Source organism: Equus asinus, chromosome 20 (genome assembly GCF_041296235.1).
Source record: "Equus asinus isolate D_3611 breed Donkey chromosome 20, EquAss-T2T_v2, whole genome shotgun sequence".
Classification (NCBI taxonomy): Eukaryota; Metazoa; Chordata; class Mammalia; order Perissodactyla; family Equidae; genus Equus; species Equus asinus.
In genome coordinates this window covers 112,997,949-113,022,068 of record NC_091809.1, presented here as the reverse complement: position 1 = coordinate 113,022,068, position 24,120 = coordinate 112,997,949, and the positions used below count along the sequence as shown (strand labels likewise).

The window sequence follows — 24,120 nt, the reverse complement described above, 5'->3', positions numbered from 1 at the left end:
AATTGCTGAAATGACTAGATTTATTTTTATATCCTTCAGTATCCATGGTCAATTTAACTATAATCCCATGTTTTCAAATATTTATCCAAGGTAGAAATAATATGATCAATAAATTCTTTTGTTCAATAAATTTGTTAAATCAGAGACCATCTGGCTTATGAACTAGAGTAATGTCTTATTATACTGTCTTATTTTTGTAATTGTTTTCTAGTGGATTCTTTGATCTGCACTTATAATGCAGAATTAACCTATTTTAGGCTCACAGGCTTAGGGCTTTTGATTATAATAGTCAAGATTATTTTCTAGCCAAAAAATATGCTCTTCTTTTAAATGCCAGTGACTCACCGTCTACTAAGCTTTATTTTTCCATTATCAGTAAGGAAATTGCACTGTTCTGTTCACATTTAAACCAGGAGCATCTGTCTGTAACATGGTGGTCTACAGGGCTGCAGTTGTCACCTTGAAGCCAGTTGGTTCAGTGAGCGATTAAACCCTCAGCACTATACTTAATGGCTATCACTTTCTATGCAATCTTGCAAATTCGCTGTCAACTATTGTGTCATTAACAATAGTCTGTTTGGCTGATATTGACTTCTCTCATCAAATATTTTTATTGCCGTCTACTTTATCTTGAATAAATCAACTTATGAATTCATCAAATTTTATTTTAGGTAAAGATAAGTCACATTCTTTTTTCATATCATGGTCATCACTCTTTTCTTCTTATGTTCATTCTCATCTTTAGTTCCTCTTAGATCCCTGAATGTATTAATGTGCTTTGGGATGAGTATGAATCATGGTGCCTTTCCTATAGGAGAACCCTTACTGTTGTCAGCTATGAAAGAAGAGTCTTAATTCTTTAAATAAAGAAAAGAACAATTATTCACAGCACTATTAAGCATTCAGACTACTTTATTTTAAAAGTAGAGAAAATAATCATAGAATTCCTTTGGATTCACCATAGTAGCAATAATAGATAACAGTGCCTAGCATATAATAGATGATCCACAGTACTTACTGGGTGGAATACTACATTCCAGGCACTGTGTTCATTTTTTAAAAATTATATCCCCATTTTACAGATGAGGAACTTGAGGCAGAATCAAGTTAAGTAAGTAACCTAAAGTTACACAACAAGAAAAATAGAGCTAGGATTGGAATCTAGACAAATTTGGCTCCAGAACCTGTGATCTTAACCATTCTACTAATATAGTAGCAGCATAAGCAATTTATCCACATAAGTTTCTTCTCTCCTTCATCCCCATTAGAAAGCATATATTTATTAAAAGGGAATAACTATTCATACTCTTGCACTGCCAGCTTCTTATATGCATTGAGTCTGCACATCTCTAGTTCTATGTGATAGTTCAGTTTCTAAAGGTCTTTTGGTACAAATAAATTCCTCTGGCTCCCTGATTGTCTTCCTTTTTCTTCCATTCCTCCAAAGCTCTGTCCTGAGGTCTCAGTTTTTCTTTTTTTATATTCTTTTTTTTTTTTTCCAAAGATTGGCACCTGAGCTAACATCTGTGGCCAGTCTTCTTTTCTTCTTCTTCTTCCCAAAGCCCCCCAGTACATAGTTGTATATTCTAGTTGTGAGTACCTCTGGTTGTGCTATGTGGGACGCCACCTCAGCATGGCCTGATGAGCAGTGCCATGTCTGCACCCAGGATCTGAACCGGTGAAACCCTGGGCCACCAAAGTGGAGTGCAAGAACTTAACCACCTGGCCATGGGGCTGGCCCCCATATTCTTTCTTTCAGTTGGCTTATACTCCTACATTCATTCATTCATTCACTTCATTTCATATGTTTATTTCCAGCCTCACATTTCTCTTTATCTCTGGTTCCCTATTTTCAACTACCTGTAAGTCATCTCCTTTAATGACTTATTTTAACTTCAGGATCAGCAGAGCACACCTTGGATTGATTTTTCATTCTCTGCATCCCTTCTCCTCCTCCCCTCCACCCCCCAAAAATTCATACAACTCTCCTTTCGAAGGAAACTATCTTGCTGCCTGTGAAAGTGAACCATCACTGGTACATTGAAACTTCACTTGGGGGAATTCATCAGGTGTAACCTTTTACAATTTTAAAAAATATGAATGAAGGACTTTTTTTTGAGAATAGTTACAATAGGCTCAGGCCTAATAATTTGTGCTTTTCGGCTTTCTTAACAGTCAGTATCAGAATATTGTCCATCGTAGAAAATATATTATGTCATTCTCCTACTCAAAATCCTTCGATGGTTAATTCCTCATCACCTATAGGATAAAATTAAAACTCTTTAGTTTGGCCTACAGATCTCTTTCAGTATTTGAATCCTGCCAGATTTCTAGCTAAAACTACCAATATTCTACTCCTCCCCCTTATCCATAGCATATTAGCTCCAGCCATATCGTGTTAGTTCTGTTTCCCTGAAAAATACCATGCTCTTTCATGTTTCTGTCCCTTTGTGCACATAGAATCTTTTTGCTTGGAATGTCTACTCTTTTTGGTCCTCTTTGCAAATTTATCTGTAAAGACTCAGTTCAGATACCATTTTTCCATGTAATGCCTTTTTGATACCCTCAGCCAGTTTCCTTCTTTATGCTGCTATACATTACTGTAATATAGCACTCATACATAATGTAATTATTTCATACATAAATTTCTTTTTCTTTTTCTTTTTTTTTTTTTGAGGAAGATTAGCCCTGAGCTAACTACTGACAGTCCTCCTCTTTTCTGCTGAGGAAGCCTGGCCCTGAGCTAACATCCGTGCCCATCTTCCTCTCCTTTATATGTGGGATGCCTACCACAGCATGGCATGCCAAGCAGTGCCATGTCTGCACCCGGGATCCAAACTGGCGAACCCCGGGCTGCCGAGAAGCGGAACGTGTGTACTTAACTGCTGCGCCACGGGACCAGCCCCTAAATTTTTCTTATTAGATGCTGATGAACTTGGGAATTGATAATCTTTTTATTATCATTTCATCTGGGAAGATTTTTGTTGAATAAGTAACGAATGAATACTCCCTACTTCTGGTTGTTTAGTTCATTTAGTTAGTGCACTCTTTTTAAGAGCAAAGATCATGCATTTTATCCTTATATCATTGTCCTTGCTATTCCATAGCCACAAATAGCATTCCCACCTTGGCTATTTATCTTGCAAGGGAACTAGGGGAAATAGACCTTGATGGACCAGTAGTATTATCTTGATATATGAAATGTAGTAAATTATAATCATAGGTTTAAAAATGGACTTTAAAAATGTCAGAAAAATACATTGCTTTGATGAAATATGTATGCTGAATTTTCTGTTTGATGTTTTTCCTATGTTAAGGAGCTAAAAAAAGTAACCTCAGACTTGATAAAGTCCAAGATCGCGTGTCAACATAAGATGGGAGAAGAAAACATCAATTTAACAATTAGAGAACAGAAATTTCAAGAACTTCAAGAAAGATTCAACATGGTATTTAATTAAACATATTCATGTGTATAAAATTAATATTTTTGTAAAACTTTGAAGCTCCAGATTATAATACAAAAATGTTCCTTCTTCGTAAAGTTAATATACATAGTAAAAAAAGGTATTATGAATCTTTTTTTTAATTATTAGATAATTTTTGCCATTATCAACATGACTTTAGGACAGTAAAATTTGGCTATAACTATTTTATTTCCACTTTAATATGGTATCAGGTAATCTTCTGGTACAGTGGTGTCTCCAGAAAAGTTTTTGGAGATGAGAAATTCTATAGTTTTTAATATTAACATTTATAAGTTTGTACCAGCCTGTATTGGGTATCTAATACATATTCAGTTCACTAGAGTCACCACTTCAACAGCAAACAGTGTTGGCACTCTGGAGTAATAATAGGTCATGACACTTCCAAATTTGTTGAGCACTGAATTGAATGTAGAACTCGCCAAATTTTGTATCATAACTTTAAAATTATTCAAATTTTTTAAGGAATTGGAATTAAATAAGAAGATTAATGAAGAGATTATCCATATTCAAGAAGAAAAACAGGCAAGCAATCATAAGATATTTTGGAAGCTAGTAAATATTTTAAAAAGCAGATACAATGTGGGAAATAAGTAACAAATGGAATCATGCCTAGGTCAGTTCCTAGCACATAGTAAGTACTCAGTTGGTGCATATTGAATGAATACATGTGTACCTTTTTAACCAGGTCTCACATATACTCCCATTAAAAAACAAATGAGAGAAGAAATGGGGAAATGTTGGTCAAAGGGTACACACTTCTAGTTATAAGATGAGTAAGTTCTGGGGACTTAATGTACACATGGTGACTTTAGTTAACAATACTGTGTTATATATACTTGAAAGTTGCTAAGAGAGTAAATCTTAAGTGTTCTCACCACACACAAAAAAATTGGTAATTATGTGAGGTGATAGAGATGTTAACCTTATTGTGTTGTGATCATTTGGCAATATATACACATATCAAATCATCATGTTACACACCTAAGCTTACACAATGATATATGTCAATTATATCTCAAAAGCTGGAAAAAATGTTACATTAAAATATTTTATAGGGGCTGGCCCCGTGGCCTAGTGGTTAAATTTGGTGCGCTCTGCTTCAGCAGCCTGGGTTCAGTTCCTGGGTGCAGACCTACACAACTTGTTGGCAGCCATGCTGTGGCAGTGACCCACATACAAAATAGAGGAAGATTGGCATGGATGTTAGCTCAGTGAATCTTCCTCAGCCAAATATATATGTGTGTGTGTGTGTGTGTGTGTGTGTGTGTATTTTAAATAAATAGAATGAGTTAAAATAAATCAGCCTTTTCCTTGATGATTTAGACCAGTGTTACCCTAGCAGATAATTATTGAAATGTCTGTATGCTTAGAGCATGCATTTACAGGATATTATACTCTTATTTAAATCTATTTGACATTTATAATTCTTCTATTTTTAAAAAAAAAGTGTGAGAAAGAAAACTTCTCCTGTTTCTTTTTTCCTCCTCTGTTTTTTCCTCCATTTGATTCTGAATGCATGCCATAACATCCTAGCCCATTAGCAATATGACGTTTTAGTAGTGATATATTTACTATTTGGAGAGCAAGCCAACAAACGTTTTAGTTTTGAATTCTTCACCTTTTTCAGTAGTGTCTCAGAACTTATGGTCCATTTCAAAAAAGTTTGTTATTTGAGGAACTCTTGAAAATAGTACTGTGTAAGAAATCATGTAATATAAATTATTCTAGATATTAAATTAGTAAAATGTGTCATTAATTTAGTTCAGTATATTGTTTGTTATAGCATTGAAATTAAACTATAAAGATAAGAAGTTAAGAAACTAGAAAATGTATTTTAAGAATGAGTTTAGAAACATATCTACTATCTTAAAACTTTTTCAATCAATATATATATTTATATTTTTTTAAAGGATATCATCGTTTCTTACCAAAATATGCAACAATTACTTCAGCAACAGACTCAAGCTAATACTGAAATGGAAGCAGAATTGAAGGTGCTAAAGGAAAATACTCAGGTTATATATATATATATATGTTTTAAATATTTTCATCTAATGAGCTTCACCTGTTTAGCTGCATGCATCTGTCCAACTTTATCTGAGGTCATTTTGGATTTTAGGGGTAAAATAATGGCTTCCTTCATCAACTTGGTATAAATGTCCAAAGTAATGAGCAATTTTTTTTTTTATTAATGTTATGATAGATTACAACCTTGTGAGATTTCAGTTGTACATTTTTGTTAGTCATGTTGTGGGTACACCACTTCCCCCTCTGTGCCCTCCCCCCACCCCCCCTTTTCCCTGGTAACCACCGATCAGATCTCCTTATCAATCTACTAATTTCCACCTATGAGTGGAGTCATATAGAGTTCGTCTTTCTCTGACTGGCTTATTTCGCTTAACATAATACCCTCGAGGTCCATCCACGTTGTTGTGAATGGGCCAATTTTGTCTTTTTTTATGGCTGAGTAGTATTCCATCGTGTATATATACCACATCTTCTTTATCCAATCATCAGTTTCTGGGCATGTAGGCTGGTTCCACGTCTTAGCTATTGTAAATAATGCTGCGATGAACATAGGGGTGCAACGGACTCTTGAGATTTCTGATATCAGGTTCTTAGGATAGATACCCAGTAATGGGATGGCTGGGTCATAGGGTATTTCTATTTTTAACTTTTTGAGAAGTCTCCATACTGTTTTCCATAGTGGCTGTACCAGTTTGCATTCCCACCAACAGTGTATGAGGGTTCCTTTTTCTCCACAACCTCTCCAACATTTGTCACTCTTGGTTTTGGATGTTTTTGCCAATCTAACGGGTGTAAGGTGATATCTTAGTGTAGTTTTGATTTGCATTTCCCTGATGATTAGCGATGATGAACATCTTTTCATGTGTCTATTGGCCATATTCATATCTTCTTTTGAGAAATGTCTGTTCATGTCCCCTGCCCAATTTTTGATCGGGTTGTTTGTTTTTTTGTTGTTAAGCAGTGTGAGTTCTTTGTATATTATGGAGATTAACCCTTTGTCGGATAAGTGGCTTGTAAATATTTTTTCCCAATTAGTGAGCTGTTTTTTTGTTTCAATCCTGTTTTCCCTTGCCTTGAAGAAGCTCTTTAGTCTGATGAAGTCCCATTTGTTTATTCTTTCTATTGTTTCCCTCAACTGAGGAGTTACAGTGTCCGAAAAGATTCTTTTGAAACTGATGTCAAAGAGTGTACTGCCTATATTTTCTTCCAAAAGACTTATTGTCTCAGGCCTAATCTTTAGGTCTTTGATCCATTTTGAGTTTATTTTGGTGTGTGGTGAAAAAGACTGGTCAATTTTCAATCTTTTGCATGTGGCTGTCCAGTTTTCCCAGCACCATTTGTTGAAGAGACTTTCTTTTCTCCATTGTAGGCCCTCTGCTCCTTTATCGAAGATTAGCTGTCCATAGATGTGTGGTTTTATCTCTGGGCTTTCAATTCTGTTCCATTGATCTGTGGACCTGTTTTTGTACCAGTACCATGCTGTTTTGATCACTGTAGCTTTGTAGTATGTTTTGAAATCGGGGATTGTGATTCCGCCGGCTTTGTTTTTCTTGCTCAGGATTGCTTTAGCAATTTGCGGTCTTTTGTTGCCCCATATGAATTTTAGGATTCTTTGTTCAATTTCTGTGAAGAATGTTCTTGGGATTCTGATTGGGATAGCATTGAATCTGTATATTGCTTTAGGTAGTATGGACATTTTAACTATGTTTATTCTTCCAATCCATGTGCAAGGAATGTCTTTCCATCTCTTTATGTCATCGTCAATTTCTTTCAAGAAAGTCTTGTAGTTTTCATTGTATAGATCCTTCACTTCCTTGGTTAAGTTTATCCCAAGGTATTTTATTCTTTTCGTTGCGATTGTGAATGGGATTGAGTTCTTGAGTTCTTTTTCTGTTAGTTCATTGTTAATGTATAGAAATGCTACTGATTTATGCACGTTAATTTTATACCCTGCTACTTTGCTGTAGTTGTTGATTATTTCTAATAGTTTTTCTGTGGATTCTTTGGGGTTTTCTATATATAAGATCATGTCGTCTGCAAACAACGAGAGTTTTACTTCTTCGTTACCTATTTGAATTCCTTTTATTTCTTTTTCCTGCCGAATTGCTCTGGCCAGCACCTCCAGTACTATGTTGAATAGGAGTGGAGAAAGTGGGCACCCTTGTCTTGTTCCTGTCCTCAGTGGGATGGCTTTCAGTTTTTGTCCATTGAGTATGATTTTTTAAAAAACATTTAAGTCACTAGTTAAATGTCAATTTTATCAAGTATTTGATTTAATTTTGTAACAGATTGAATGGGATTTTTCTTTTCTTTGTCTTAGAATTGTAGCCAAGATCCAAAACTGAAAATAAAAGGTGACAAGTGTCACCATATTCTAAGAGAGTGGTCAGTGACTCCCAGAAATTGGGGGCAGATCTCTCTTCACAGGAACATGATTGAACTGGTCCTATTACCACAACAATTGTGCTATCATCTTCTTTCCAGTGTATATAAGAAAGTGGCTGGGGAGGGGAAGAAATTATGGCTGTTTTGTGAGTTGAAGGTTCAATAAGAGGCTTTTTCTCTTAGATCCATAGTGGAGGGGGTGTATTTCCCCTCATGAAGCTAAGTGAAAGGGTCTACAGGAAAATCACTTGGATAGATGGGTGTATAAGAAGGGCAGACTGCCATCTTGTTCCTCAGATGGATGCTTGAAATATTGTGGAAACCTGAAGTCCACTCTGGAGTTACCAGTAGAGTAGAATGTGACAAGTTCATGTGGAAGAACTTGGCTTGTATTTCTTGAAGTTTGAAAGTGTACCAAGAACATATAAATTGATGCCCAGTTCTGGTCTAGAAATTTCAAGGAGGAAAGTTTTTGGAGTAATCTGTGCCAATGGGGCTTGAAGTGTGTTATGCTTGTTCCAATAGTATATGGCCCTGGAAGGGTGCAAAAGGGAGAACCTGGAGGTTCCTTGGCTGCACATGAAGGAACATGGAGGTTAGCAGAAGGGCAGGAATTGCCCTGTGTGTCACTAGGCTGAGTGATGGGATGTCCATCTCAAGAGAAGGAGCTGGGGACATGTTCTCCTGGGGTGGCCAGTGGAACATATTTGTGCCCCTCTCAAGGGATTCTTGGTAATAAAGGGTGAAGCTGAACATTTCCCAAGAAAACTAGGATTACCTCTCATGTAAAACCACCATCAGCAGAGGCCAGGACCCGCCTCATTGGTATGTAAATGTACAGTTGCAGAGGGACCCATACTCAGAAGAGCCTCATGCTTCAGGTTTAATATTCTGTGGTCACTGTGTTAAAATTTTTATTAATTTTTTTTTGAGGAAGATTAGCCCTGAGCTAACATCTGCTGCCAATCCTCCTCTTTTTGCTGAGGAAGACTGGCCCTGTGCTAACATCCGTCCCATCTTCCTCCACTTTAAATGTGGGACGCCTATCACAGCATGGCTTGCCAAGCAGTGCCATGTCCGCACCCGGGATCCAAACCGGTAAACCCCGGGCCACCGAAGTGGAACGTGCGAACTTAACCACTGTGCCACCAGGCTGGCCCCTAATTTTTAACTTTGAATGTATGTTTTGTAAATTAAGTCTGTTGGGAAAATGGAGCATGCACTGGGGGCTTGGAGCCTCGGCTCAGACATTCTCCTGTCTCCCACTGTCTCCCACTGTCTCCCAGGACCAGTTCTTGGCTGCTGGCTCTTCCACCCTTTGGTGCCCTTGGCCCTGCCTGGCCTCCTCCTTCCTGCTCCTGTCTCACCACTGCTGTGGGTTGACTGGGTCACACTGATAGAGAAAGGCCTTTGTTCTGCTCTTGCCCTTTACCTCTGGTGGAGGGCTAGATGTAGCAGGGAAGGTCTGGGTCGAGTGCATGTGCATCATAGCATCTTCTGTCCAGGTTGGCAGTGCCTCGGCATGTTAGGTAGGTGTCTTGGCAGGGAGCGAGTCCCAAGTCCAGATACTGAGGTATATCCCTGCCCAGCAGTTGCAATCCCTTGGGGGTTACTCATTTGCCATGGGTTGGGGCAGAGGGCCTGTGGGACAGGGAGATTAACTTCCCCACCCCCAGCCAGGACATAGTACATGGGTCCAGGAGGTAGAACCCAGTAGCTAGTGGATCTTGTTGTGCTGAGTCATGTGGCTAGGCCATTAGGCATCTGTGAAGACTTGCATTTGCCCTGTGAGTATCCCTCTGCCCAAGGGACCATGACGTTAAATAGAAAATAAAAAGCATTATGATAGGTTGACAGGGAGAGAGAGAGAGAAAGAGACAGGGAGAGAGGGATCATGAAGAAAGGAAAAAGTTTTATATTTTAGTATCTTTAATAGTGCTTTTTTCCCTTCCTTTTTTCATTTTGCACTGGTCCTCACAAATTATGCTGAGTCCATCATCATTGAATGGAACCACACTTAACCTGAACAATGCAATTTTATCTCCTTACCATTGATGTTCTATGACTAGTCATGTAAAGAGAGTTTTGCATTTCTTATTTCTCTTGCCTGCCCCCAATACTGTAGGAGTTAGACCTAGAAGAGGGAGAGGGAAGAAGTGTGCTAGAGTCAAACTTCTCCTTCTTCTTAACTCCAATAAAAGGCTAGTAAAAAAATTTCTTTGAAAGTCCAATTATAAGCAAGTATCCCTCCACCTCCTCTACCCACTTTATAGATGGATAACTGGGACTATTTCTCTAATACAGTGTGTTGAACTTTCTCCCAAGAAACACATCATTTACCCAAGTTCTTTATGAGTTGCAGTTAGCAGGACTGTCTCCTAATCCATTTAAAGGAGTTGAAACATAGATTTTTAGACTGAACAAAATATTAGAGATTAGCCAATCCAGCCATTTCATTTCATGCTGAAATAGATATCCAGCAAGTGTAAGTGATGTAGTTCAAGGCTTCATCATTAGTGGGAAGACCATGGTTAAGTCTTGGTTCTGATTCTGCTCCAGCACTATTTCTACAACATTACGTTGTTAATGTATTTTTCCTAGATCTATGAGAGCTCCTACTTTTGTTAGATCAGTTATATGAAGACCACAACTTTTAAACTGCCCTTCATAAGCTCTAAATCCAATATTTATGTATCATTGAATATTCTATAGGGCCTATGGTAGTCATAGATATATATAGTCCTGTGTTTCTTTGAGTTAACAATGACTTAACTGTGGTTCCAGGATCTTTTAACTATAACTGCCAATATCTTAGATAATCCAATTGCCTCTTTCTTTAGCACCATTATTACCTTGACAGTTCATAGAGAAACTAGATTTCATATAGTAAAATTTCAAACCAAGTATTGGCACAAACAGGATAGAAGTGTCAGATTTTTATTTTGACAAGTAAGGACATTAAAAAATAAATAGTACTATCTATCATCACTTTTATTTTATAAAAGAGAACATTTTGACTCCAAAAGTACATTAAGGATATAATCTCAGGATAATGGACAGTCTTTTACAAGAAAAGACATTTGATGACCTTATATTGACTTTTTTTTTGCCATGGACTAGTGAAGTTTTGTCATGGATCAATACTTGTTTGCAGACTGGTGTTGGAGAACCACTGATATATAGTGTAACAAAATATTAATGTTGAACTGTTGCTGAGGATTATGCTGCATAGATATCTCCAGTGTTCTCTTGAGGAGCATTCTCATTCCACCTGTACTAAAAGGGGTCATTACTCTTCCTAGGGGTCTACTGTTTTTCAGTGTTCTGCAATCATGCTGTCATCTATCTTTTTTTTTTTGTTTTTGAGGAAGATTGGCCCTGAGCTAACATCTCCCACCAATCCTCCTCTTTTTGCTGAGGAAGATTGGCCCTGAGCTAACATCTGTGCCCATCCCTCTATTTTATATGTAGGATGCCTGCCACAGCATGGCTTGACAAGGTCTGGTCCACACCCAGGATCCAAACTGGCAAACTCCGGGCCACTGAAGCAGAGCATGCGAACTTAACCACTAAGCCACTGGGTCAGCCCTATCTTATTTTTTTAATAATAGTACAATGTGGAGCATAGAGACCTAAATTCTCATGATAGAGAATATTTTCTACTATGATTTAATTATGGTTTAGTCCACATATAAGTATAGTATGCAGCTGCAGTCATAGTGTTAACAAGAATAATTTACTTAGTGTGCTTTTATAGTCATAGTATTAACATAGTATTAACCAGGATAATTTACTTAGTTTTTGGTATATTAAAGCATTAACAGATAGTTTTATTTTGACTTTCCACAATATCCATTTTTCAGAGATGGGTTTCAGATTTGTTAATCCAGATGCAAATAATGCCAAATAAGAGCCTCAAAGAGTATCTGGCACATAGCAGGAGCTCATTAAATTTTATTAAATGAATGAATGATTGATTAACAATGAATAAATTCAGACTTTTTGCAAGTTCAGATATTGCCAGGTCAGGGCTTCTGGTTATATGTTGAGTTGAAGCCACACATTCCCTTTTTTTTTTTTTTTTTTTTTGAGGAAGATTAGCCCTGAGCTAACTGCTGACAATCTCCTCTTTTTGTTGAGGAAGACTGGCCCTGAGCTAACATCCGTGCCCATCTTCCTCTACTTTACATGTGGGACGCCTGCCACAGCATAGCTTGCAAGAGGTGCCATGTCCGCACCCGGGATCTGAACCAGCAAACCCCGGGCTGCCGAAGCAGAACGTGTGAACTTAACTGCTGCACCACCGGGCCAGCCCCCACACATTCACTTCTATTTCCTTCTCAAACTGCAGTAAAATAACATTCATAAATCTACAAGGACAAGGAAATAGGGAGAGGAAACAATAAAAATAAAGTTTTTAAAGTAGGAATAAGATGCAAAATTAGAAATTTACTTGGAAAATGAGAGAAAGTAGAAACACAAGTCAAAGATGCAGAAATGGTCAGGAATTGCAAGTGGCATGTGCCTCTACAACTAGGGTGCACAACTGAAGCCAAAATCTAGAAGGTCTAGGGCATGCCTGGTGGTGCACTGGTTAAGTTTGCACACTCCACTTTGATGGCCAGGGGTTCGCAGGTTCAGATCCTAGGCATGGACCTACGTACCACTCATCAAGCCATGCTGTGGTGGCATCCTACATATAAAATAGAGGAAGATTGGCACAGATGTTAGCTCAGGGCCAATTTTCCTCACAAAAAAAACCCCCAACAAAACAAAAACTAGAAGATCTATATAAGAACCTATTGCCCCTCCAGATTCTCTTCCCTACCCTGCACAAATAGGCACTGGCTGTCTCCTACAGGCAGAAGCTTGGGAGTTTACGTTGGAGAGTTTGAGTGACCGCTGAGGTTGGGGCGATCCAGTGGTTTGTTGGAGACAGCTTGTACCAGGCCGAGCTGCTTATTAGGGCTGTTGTCATTTTGTGAGGTGGTTGTTAAACCAGTGGTAGCTTAAAATTGACCCTAGTGGGACTATTTAACACTAATGAAATTCGCAAATGCTGCAAATCAGGCGTTTTTGTTTTTTTTTTTTTTTGCCAGTACATTGGTGAGAGTATTCTATTGAAAACAAGTGGAAAGTGTACAGAATTCTGAGACCTCCCAGCCCAGTTTTCCCATTTAGAGGGCAGCTAATTTTATAACTTCCAGGCAGGATAATGGAAGATTCCTTTCTGGAGGAACTAACCTGCTCAAGAGAAAAGCCTATAGCTGCTACAGTTAAACTTTCCTGGTGAAATAGCTCAGCCAGGTCAACCTACAGCGAAGTTCACCATCTGACAAAACTTTCAACCTTATTCTTAAATATGAATAGGCGGTTAAAGATCATTAGACATTTGAAAGTCTCCAACATGAAAAACTGACAAAACAAACAGGGTAATGAAAAAAACTTGGAGAAACTAAGAAAATATACTCAGTTAATAGAAACATATGTATTAATCCCCAAATCAAGAATTAGGAATCTATAAAAAAAAGGAAATCTTCATAAAATAAAAGAGAACCCTTAAAATGAATATACTATCAGACATAAAAATACAATGGAAAGGTTGGAAGATAGTCTTCCAGGAAGCAGAACCAAAAGACAAGAAGATGGAAAACAAGAGAGGGAGAAACTGAGGAGTCAGTCCAAGAGGTCTGATAAGTTTCAGAGTGAACAGAGAAAATGGAAGGAGGAAATGACCAAAGAAATAATACAAGATGGTAGCCTAGAACTGAAGGATTTGAGTTTGTTGTGCCCAACACCAATGCATATCACTGTGAAATTCATACTACACTCAAAGAGAAGATTCTAAAACTCTCTGTGGGAAAAAAAAAAGTAGGTCATATACAGAGAATTAAGAATGGCAGTGTAATGGCTCAGACTTCTCACTGGCAACACTGGAAGGTAGAAGATAATAGAAGTACACTTTTAGAGCTTGGGGAGAAATAGATTTCCAAAGCAGACGTGTACTGTGTTCACCCAAACAAATTGTTAAGTATTGGTAGAATAAAGATATTTTGACATGCAGGGTCTCAAAAAACAGTACTATCCATGCCTCCTTTATCAAGAAGTAATAGAAAGTTTGCTTTACCAAGACAGGGGGATAAAATAGGAAAGAGGGAACCGTGATGTCTAGGAAACAGGAGATCCACCCAGAAGAGACAAGAAGTCCTCAGAGAGAACCTTAGCCGTGTTGCAAATGGAAAGAGCAATAGGTCCAAATTGTAATGGAAGGATGAAATGTCTCCAAAAAACAGAAACTGAGAGAATACCTGATGTAGGCAGTTTCTCTTAGATGGGGATATGGACAGGGACAGGAAATGATTGACATACTTAATACACAGTTTTAGAACGTAATGCTCTTGGTCATTTATTACCAGAATAGAGACCATGGCATATTCTTCCATGTCTCCTCTAAACTTTGATTTGTTTATCTCCCAAAATACACTGTTATCAATATAAAGAGATACTGTAAAATATTTGCTAGAATGTTCAAGTAGTAAGCATCTATTAAATATACACCATTGTAAATATTCAGAATGCCCTATTATTATATGTACCTATAAATTAAGAAGAAAACACGACTTCTGTAAAAATATTTACTTCATTCTGAAGTAGAGACAATCAAAATAGGTGTTCATTGAGTCCTTTCAATAGTGCATAGCTCTTTATGAGATAGAGGAGAATCATGTTGAAATTGTAAAGTACATTTTATTAGATGTTTCCATAATTTTGCGTAATTATTTTTTTTGCATATTGATACTAGATATAATTGAGAAGTCTAAATAGATGCAATACTATGAAGCCTTTAAAATAAGATAGATCTGTATATAATGATATGGACAGTAAACAATACATATTATTTTTTTAAAACATTACAGAATAACATGGTATGTATGATATAGTTTCATCTGTATGTAAAAATATATATTCTATATACTTTTATGCTTAGAGACAATTTCTGGAAGGATACCCACGAAACAGCTAAGTGGTTACCTCTGGGGAGGAGAACTAGAGAACCGATAGAGGAAAACTTTGCTTTTTCTTCTTATATCCTTTGCATGGCTTAAAATGTTTACCCTGAATGTACATAGGTTTCATGGTGATAAACAAATGAACTTAAAAATCCCAGAGGTATCAGACATGTAGGTAGAATTCTTACTGTTTACCCTTTTACAGAAGTTTACTTGGATTATCAGCAGACATTGAAGAAACCTAATAATATTGGTGACACTGATTTAATAGCTTTAAAACCCTTGTCTTAGAAAACACTTGGTAGTATTTTACTTTTAAAGATTTTTGGGGGGGCAGAGGGTGGTGTGCTGGTGATTATGTTAATTTATGAAATAATAAGTTAATATGGTAAATATTGAAGCTCTACTAAAAAGTGTTAATTTGAAAATTAAAATTATATTTAAGGGTTTTCTAGCCAGTTAATTTCTAAAATAAACAGATACAGAAAAAATGTTCTAGGGTAGTTAAAATTTTTTAGTAGTGTTAGGCTGGATTATGCTACATTTCATATTTTTCAGGGCTGTACTTTATATTACTTTTTCAGTACATTAAAACTTATGCAGTGAAACTGAATAATGGCAATGTTTTTATACCCTTTTATAGCCATTTCTTTTTCATAACCTCCCCCTATTTCCTGTTAACTAAACTATAAGCACCTTTCTGTTAATTTATGAAAATTATTGTTGAGATAGCACATTATCACTGATCTGTATGGCACTTTCAGCATGTTAGAAGCAAAGGTCCAAGCAACATAAAACACATCAAAATTCATTAATGTGGTATTGATTATTTTTTGGATAATTAATTTTATTGCAGACCCTTGAAAGAGATAATGAGCTGCAAAGGGAGAAGGTAAAAGAAAATGAAGAAAAGTTCCTTAATCTTCAAAATGAGCATGAGAAGGCACTAGGAACTTGGAAAAAGCATGTAAGTTTATTAAATATTGAAATATTTTAAATAGTTGTAGACATTTAAAATAACTATTAAATGCTAAGAAAATATTGCAAAAATAATATAGGAGTAAAGTCAGACATTTTCTTCTTGCACTTACATTTCCAAGAGGTGAATGCTTTTTAAAAGCTAGATTTAATAAAGTTTTTATAATGCTTTCATGCATGAAAAACCATACATATACACGTGTGTATTTATATATATATATCAAATTTGACTTCCCATATGCGACAAAGAAAAATTAATTTAACTTTTCATAAAACTATTGCATAGTATTTTAGTAAATGATTAAAATAAACAATTACATAGGTACTATTGTTAGCTGATCTATTTAGCTTCCTCAGCAGTTTTGTTGAGATGCATTAAAGCCATGTTTAGAACATGTATACAGTAGTTGAGTTCTATAGTGTTAAGATTTTATCATCAGAGTTGATACGTTATAAACATGACTATTTCCTTAAACCACAGTGGTCTATTTCATACTAAATTTTGATTTCAGTGAACTAGAGAGTGAAAGTGTAAAATGATGTAAATTAATGTTGTGAAATATAAAGGTTCACTTTAGAGATTGTGGATCCCAAAATTGATTCTTCTATTTTAATGTCTATTTTTATTGATTTTCAATTCTTTAAAAGAAGTAACACGATAGAAAGTCACTATTTATGAGTTTATGAAAGCTATATTTTGGGAAAGTAAGACTATATTTTAGACTATTATACTAATTATACTATATTATTCTAATATTTTATTAATGTAATATATATCTAAATACCAGCTTGATAACATTTTCTGTAGGTAATTTTGTTTGATATAATTGTTATATATAAGTAACTCTTGATTTTTCAATTCATTTGCAGCTAACATGTTCTCTTAATTTGCATTTTGGAGAGATCAAGTCTTCACTGATGAATTTGATAAGCTTTACCCAAATCTCAAAAAGTATTTTGTAATTAATTTTATCAGCATACTAAAAAATGCCTAATAATCTCTAATCTAGTAAAGTTTATCATTAAGCAACAAGCATAATAATATTTATTTTAGCTTTAACTAATTCACATTGCACCCCAGCACTTCCTTCTCATTCCTAATGTTTAAAAGACCATGGAAATGGTAGTCAGGATAAGGAAAACTGTAAAATGAAAAGGGAATATAAACTTAAATTTGCCAGCCATGCCAAAAAAAAAAAGATGAGCTAAGAAGATTAAATGTTCATTTTTCCTGATGAAACTACAACTGTGCCCCTCCCCCAAGAAATAAATCAATTGAATTAAGAAAAATATGCATTCAGTTTCACTGGTAAGGCCTCAGTCTATAAATTTAGATAAAATTGGTTTTGTTTTAGGATTTTTAGCATCTATAATCATTTCACTTCCGTATGGTTTAGTGCTAAACAGAACATAATTAAGAAAAAGCTGCTTTGGTTCTATTAGAGTTTTCTTGAATGGGAGATCAGATGTACTCTTTAATTCTATTTCTGTCTCAAAGTTTTTCACCATTCTTCAGTGAAAGACAATTATAGAATTATAGTATTGCTACTGAGATTGGATCAAGATGGCTTAAAAAAAGATACGGACAAAAATAAGATGGAATCGTATAAATGCTGGTTTCAAAAAAGAAAACAGTGAAAGAAAATACCGTACAAATAGAACTTAGTGAATATTATTAGACAATATATTTAAAATTCATTGAAATATTATAAAGAACAGTGTTATGTATATCTGTTTTCATTCGGCTAGTTATATAGCCAGTGGATAGGTATAGACAAAAAGACAGGAAATGAGGATGTTCAGGAATTACTCAGGGGAAGTGGGGGTGGTCACAAACGGAACTTGATTCGCAACATTTGTTGAGCATGTATTATGTGTTAGGCACTGTTCTAGATAGTGGATTTTCAAACATGCTTTAAATACAAATAATAAAGAGTCACACTCTCAAAGGAACAGGTAACTAGGAAATTAACCACAATAGTATGGAGTGCTTTTAGTAGTATTAACAAATTACTATGAAAGCACAAAATAAGCCATGTCATTTAGCTAGGTTGGAGAAAGTTTTAGAGAAAAGATGACACTAGAGTTTGGCCTTGAAAGACGAATAGGGTTTCACCAGGCAATAGGTGCCCATTTCCTACACTTCCCATTCCTTCCTGTTGGCATTGCATTTAAGAAAGAATGGGAGGGGGCCAGCCCTGTGGCCGAGTGGTTAAGTTCGCCCACTCCGCTGCGGCGGCCCAGGGTTTGGATCCTGGGTGCGGACATGGCACTGCTCGTCAGGTCATGTTGAGGCGGCGTCCCATGTGCCACAACTAGAAGGACCCACAACTAAGATATACAACTATGTATGGGGGGGATTTGGGGAGATAAAAGTAGGAAAAAAAAAAGATTGGCAACAGTTGTTAGCTCAGGTGCCAATCTTTGGGGAAAAAAAAAAAGAAAGAAAGAATGAGAGAAATCATGAAGGCACGAAACTTCACTTTCAAGGGTTACAAATAGTCTGATTTGAATAAGCACAGGATGTGTGGAATGTGATTTTAGAAAATGAGTTGAGATCACCTTCTGAAGGGTTCCTTACTAAGGAAGTTGAATTTTATAAGTAATGGGAAGCCACTGAGAATTTTAAAGAAAGAAATAACATAGTCAGATCTGTGTTTTAGAAAAATAATTCTTGCAATAGTGTAGAGGATGGCTTTATGGAAAGAGACCAGTAAGAAGAATATTGCAAATAACCTAACCATCAACCTCTGTGGGTGTGAATTAGGGCAATAGTAATGAGAACAGAGAAGAGAGAGATGCAGGAAGCATTTTGGAGGTAGAACTGGCAGGATTAGTGGCATTTTCTATATACTGAGTGTTAGAAGGGGAAAGGAGTCCAGTGTGAGAGTCTGAGAATCATATAACTAGTAGAATAATACTGTCATTAACCTACATAAGGAATGTGAAAGGAGAAGCAGATTTGGTGGATGGAAATATTGAGTTTAATTTTAGAACTGTTGAATTTATGGGGCCTGCAGGAGATCTAGCTTGAAATGCACACCATGCATTTGGAAATGTGAATCTAATCTTAGGAGAGAAGTTGGGAGATGAGATACAGATTTAAGATTTATTAGCATAAAGATGAAATTTGAAGGTATAGGTATGATAAGATTATCTATGGAAGGAATGGAAGACTTGAAGAGAAGAAGGTTAAAGAAGAAAGAGCCTTGAAGTATGCCAACATTTTGTGAGTGGTTAGAGAGAGAGAGAGTGGGCGGGGGGATGGGGGGGGCGGGAAGCAAAAGGGGAGGAGGGGGACCATCGTTAGAATGTGAGAAAGGGAGGAGGATAAAGAGAGTAGTACGTTAAAGCAGAGAAAAGAGACTCTTTCAAGGACAGGTTGTCAACATAGTCATGCTACGGAGCTGTTAAATGGTATGGTATGAAACTTGGAAAAAATCCTTTTGCTTATAGGCAGGTGATATCTGAGGAAAAAATCAGTAGAACAATGAGGGCAGAAGTCAGGTTGTTAAGGAGTGATAGGAGGTTAGAATTTTAAATCAACAAGTGTGGACTTTAAGAAGTGAGAGAGACAGAGTAATTGGGTCAAGGAGAAAAAAAACTAGGAAGGTGAGAAGAGCATATTTGTGGGCTGAGGAGAACACGCTGTTATAGCGGAAAGAATGTCAGCAGGCAAGAGAGCCTTGCTGGATGGAGCAAGGCTCTCAGGGAGACGGGAGTGAGATCACAGAGAGAGGTGAGCCTTGGAAAAGAAGCACCGCGCAGGGGCTGGCCCCGTGGCCGAGTGGTTAAGTTCGCGCACTCCGCTGCAGGCGGCCCAGTGTTTCGTTGGTTCGAATCCTGGGCGCGGACATGGCACTGCTCATCGGACCACGCTGAGGCAGCGTCCCACATGCCACAACTGGAAGGACCCACAACGAAGAATACACAACTATGTACCGGGGGGCTTTGGGTAGAAAAAGGAAAAAATAAAATCTTTAGAAAAAAAAAAAAAAAGGAGCACCGCGCAGAGATGGACTAAAGATGCTTAAAAATAGAAGAGATGGGGGGAAAGCAATAGGTGAGCTCCTGTCTGTTAGCCTCTATAAGGAATATTACATGCATTTGTGAAATTGTTAGTAATTTTAAACTAGTTGAAGAGAAACTTTATAATCTTTCATGACAAAAGGGAATTTTTCTCCTCAGTGGAACTTACTTTGTCTATGTTTGAGGATTCCATGAAAGAGTACTCCCCAAGAAAAAGATTATGAAATTTTGTTGTCAGTGAAAGCCCAGTGTATAGATGTAAATATTAGGCTGAACTGTCAGTGTCTGTTTTACTCCTTGGTGCTCGGTACTACTATTCATCTAGTCGAGTTAAAATCCATATATCTAATTTGCAACCAGAAAATAAAACTTCAAGAAAGCAATGAAGGTGTAACTTTCATAGAATTTTTATGATCAAAAATAAATCAATAATTTTATATTTGTAACGAGAGGTGGTTTAATGTAGTAGTTAAGAACACAACCCCTAGATTTTGCTTTGGGGTTGAATCCTGACTACTACTTTTATGGACCTGATCTTGGGCAAGTTAATTAAGGTCTTCAAGCCTTATATTTCTCACCTACAAATTGGGGATTAAAAATACATCATAGGACCTTTATGAGTATGAAATTATGTTTATTAAAGACTCAGCACAATTCAGTGGTAGCTCTTAATATTAGTAATTACTTTGGGGTTGTTTTCATTTTTTACTATTTCCTAAAACTTGTGTTAATAAAGTATTTTCATATAGAACACATTTAGTTACCTGCTCATTTTGGTTAAATTTTGTATTAGGTTGAAGAACTTAATGGTGAAATTAATGAGATTAAAAATGAGTTATCATCACTTAAAGAAACTCATATTAAGTTACAAGAACATTACAACGAATTATGCGATCAGAAAAAGTTTCGGGAAGACAAGAAATTTCAGGTAAAATTCAAGTATGTTGGGGGTACCAGCTGTTAAAGAAATTAGGACCATCACTGATGATTTTCTCCCTGCTTTATATTTTCAGTTTCTCAACTTAAAAAAATTAGTATAAGAAGGTGGTCTATAATACATTTTTAGTTAATTTTTGTGTACAGTATGATATAAGGACTGAGGGTCATTGTTTTGGAGGTGGATTTCCAATTGTTTTAGCATGCACATTTGTTGAAAAGGCTGTTTTTTCTCCCATCGTACCTTGGTACTTTCCTTGAAACTTTCTTTGAAAATCAGTTGACCAAATATTTTTGTTGGTGCCATCAAGTGGATTCCAACTGCTAGCGCCCCGCAGAGCGGAACCTTGTCTGGGTCTTTTGGTGCCATCCTCTCACCTGCTGGCACTACATCAGACAGTGATCCCCTACAATTCATAGGTTTTCATGGCCAATTTTTTTGGAAGTGAGTTGGCCAAGTTCTTCTTTCTGGTCTGTCACAGTCTGGAAGCTCTCTTGAAACCTGTCCACTGTGGGTGACCCTGCTGATACTTGAAATAGCAGTGGCACAGCTTTCAGCACACACACGGCTGCCACAGTGTGACAACCAACAGACTGGTGGTGTGGTTCCCTGACCAGAAATGAGTCCAGGCCATGGTGGTGAGAGCACCAAATCTTAACCACTAGACCACCAGGGCTGACCCAATATATGTGGGTCTATTTTTGGACTCTTTACTATGTTCATTGATTATATGTCTATCTTTAAGCCAATACAACACTGTCTTTATTAGTGTAGCTTTATAAGAAGTCTTAAAATGTGGTGGTATAATTTCTTTAATTTTACTTTTTTTTCAAAACCGTTTGGCTATTCTAAGTCCTTTGCATTTCCATATAACTTTCAGAATCAATTTGTCGATTTCTAAAGAAAAGGCTGTGGGATTTTGATTTGGATTGTATTGAATCTATAGATTAATTTGCAAGGAATTAACATTTGAGCAATATTGAGTCCTCCAATTTATGATCTTGGTATATATTTACATTTATTTAGATATTCTTTCATATCTCAGAAATGTTTTGTAGTGTTCATTGTGTAGATCTTGCAAGTATTTTGTTAAATTTACCCCTGAATATTTCGTGTTTTGGAATCCTACTGTAAACAGTATTTTAAAAATTAATTTTTCAAACTGTTCCTCGCTATTATATAGAAGTAAAATTAACTTTTACCTCATATCCTATTATCTTTTGAATTAACTTAATGTTTTAGTAGGTTTCTTATCAAACTTTGAGGTTTTCTATGTACGTGATCATGTCATCTGTGAATTTAAAGCAGTTTTATTTTTTTCTTTCTGCTCTGCGCACATTTTTCCCTTAGCTTACTACACTAGCTAGGACCCTCTGGTACAATGTTGAATGAAAGTTGTGAGAGTGGACCTGCTTGCCTTGTTTCTCATCTCAGATAGAGAGTATTTAGTCTTTCACCATTTCATATGTTAGCTGTAGGATTTTGTATATGCTCTTTATCAGATTGAGAAAGTTTCCTTCTATTCCTAGTTTGCTAAGTTTTTATCATGAATGGGCATTAAATTTTGTCGAATGCTTTTTCTGTATCTAGCGAGATGATCATATTTTTTTCTTCTGTTAATGTGTTAATATTAACCAACTAATTTCACCAATTGATTTCCAAATTTAAAATAACCTTGCATTTCTGTGATATGTATTGTCTTTTTTATATACATCTGGATTTGATTTGCTAATGCTATGTTAAGGATTTTGCATTGATGAGGAATATTGATCTCTAGGTTGTTTTTCCTTTGTACTCTTTTGGTCTGGTTTTTGTATCAGTAATACTGGCCTCATGAACGGAGTGAGAATGTGTTCCTTCTTCCTGAAAGAGTATTGTGTAGAACTGGTGTTATTTCTTTACTAAATATTAGGTAGAATTCACCAAGGAAGCTATCTGGGCTTTTTCTTTGTGGGAATAATTTTAATAACAAATTCACTATTTAGATTATTTGTAGGGCTGTTCATATTCTCAATTTCTTCTTGTGTTGCTGTGCAGAAAATAGCCAACATAGCAGGGCCTGTGAATGCTCTCCTTAGAAAAGCCTGTTTTTAAGGTTGGCCCCTGACTGATAGCTGGAAACTTGGGTTTGGGGAGAGTTACCACCATTTCCTAACTGACAGGAGTGTCTCACTGTGCCTAAACTGTTTGTCAAACAGTGGGGTTTATTCTGAACATCTGATTTCTTTCTGAGAGTCCAGAGTTTTGGTGCGTGCTAGGCAGAGGGTGACTGCGTGACTAGCACCCAAAAGAACCTTGAGCACTGAGTCTCTACTGAGCTTCCCTGATAGACAATAATTCACATGTATTGTCACAGTTCATTGCTGCAGGAATGAAGCATGTCCTACATGACTCCCCTGGGAGAGGACTCTAGGAAGGTAGTGCCTGGTTCTCCCAGACTTCACCTCATGTGCCTTTTCCCTGTGCTGATTTTTCTTCCATGAGTATGACTATCTGTTGAGTCTTGTGAGTCTTCCTAACAAATCACTGAAGCTGGGGGTGGTCTTGGAGACCCCCACACACTTTGAAGGAATTCATCCTTTTCATCTAAGTTGTCAAATTTATTGGCAAAGAGTTGCTCATAATATTCCCTATCATTATATTTCTCTGTAGTACCTACATTGAGGTTCCCTCTTTCATAATATTGGTAATTTGTGTCTTCTCTCTCTCTCTCTCTCTCTCTCTCTCTCTTTTTCTTGATCAGTTTAGCTAGAGATTTTCAATTTTATTGGTCTTTTCAAAAAACCAGATTTTGGCTTCATTGATTTCCCTCTCATTTTTGTTCATTTACTATTTCATTGGCTTTTGCTATTAACTTTATTATTTTCTTCCTTCTACTTACTTTGGATTTAATTTGCTATTCTTTGTCTAGCTGCTTCAGATGGAAACTTAGATCATCAATTTCTGGCCTTTCTTCTTTTCTACTGTAAGCATTTAAAACTATGCATTTTTCTCTAAGCACTGCTTTAGCTTCATCTCACAAATTCTGACATGTAGTGTTTTCATCATTATTCAGTTGAACATATTTTAAAATTTTTCTTGTGAGGTCTTCCTTGACCCATGAATATGGTTATGACCTGTAACTATATTGTTTAATTTCCAGATATTTGAGAATTTTCCAAATATCTTTCAGTTAATGATTTCAAGTTTCATTTGGTTGAGGTCAGTCTCTGTAAGACTTTTTTCCTTTTAAATATATTAAGATTCAGTTTTTGGCCAAGCATTTTGT

General features: G+C 36.5%; 1 protein-coding gene across 1 annotated transcript in view; it reads left to right on the top strand.

Annotated features, from left to right (window-relative positions):
• Positions 1-24,120, top strand: part of CCDC73 (coiled-coil domain containing 73) — a 152,768-nt gene that overhangs the window by 110,349 nt on the left and 18,299 nt on the right. The window contains exons 10-14 of the mRNA XM_014863229.3: positions 3,318-3,446; positions 3,948-4,007; positions 5,396-5,500; positions 15,765-15,875; positions 20,709-20,843. Coding sequence (XP_014718715.3) covers positions 3,318-3,446; positions 3,948-4,007; positions 5,396-5,500; positions 15,765-15,875; positions 20,709-20,843 — 540 coding nt within the window. The remainder of the gene's footprint in view (positions 1-3,317; positions 3,447-3,947; positions 4,008-5,395; positions 5,501-15,764; positions 15,876-20,708; positions 20,844-24,120) is intronic.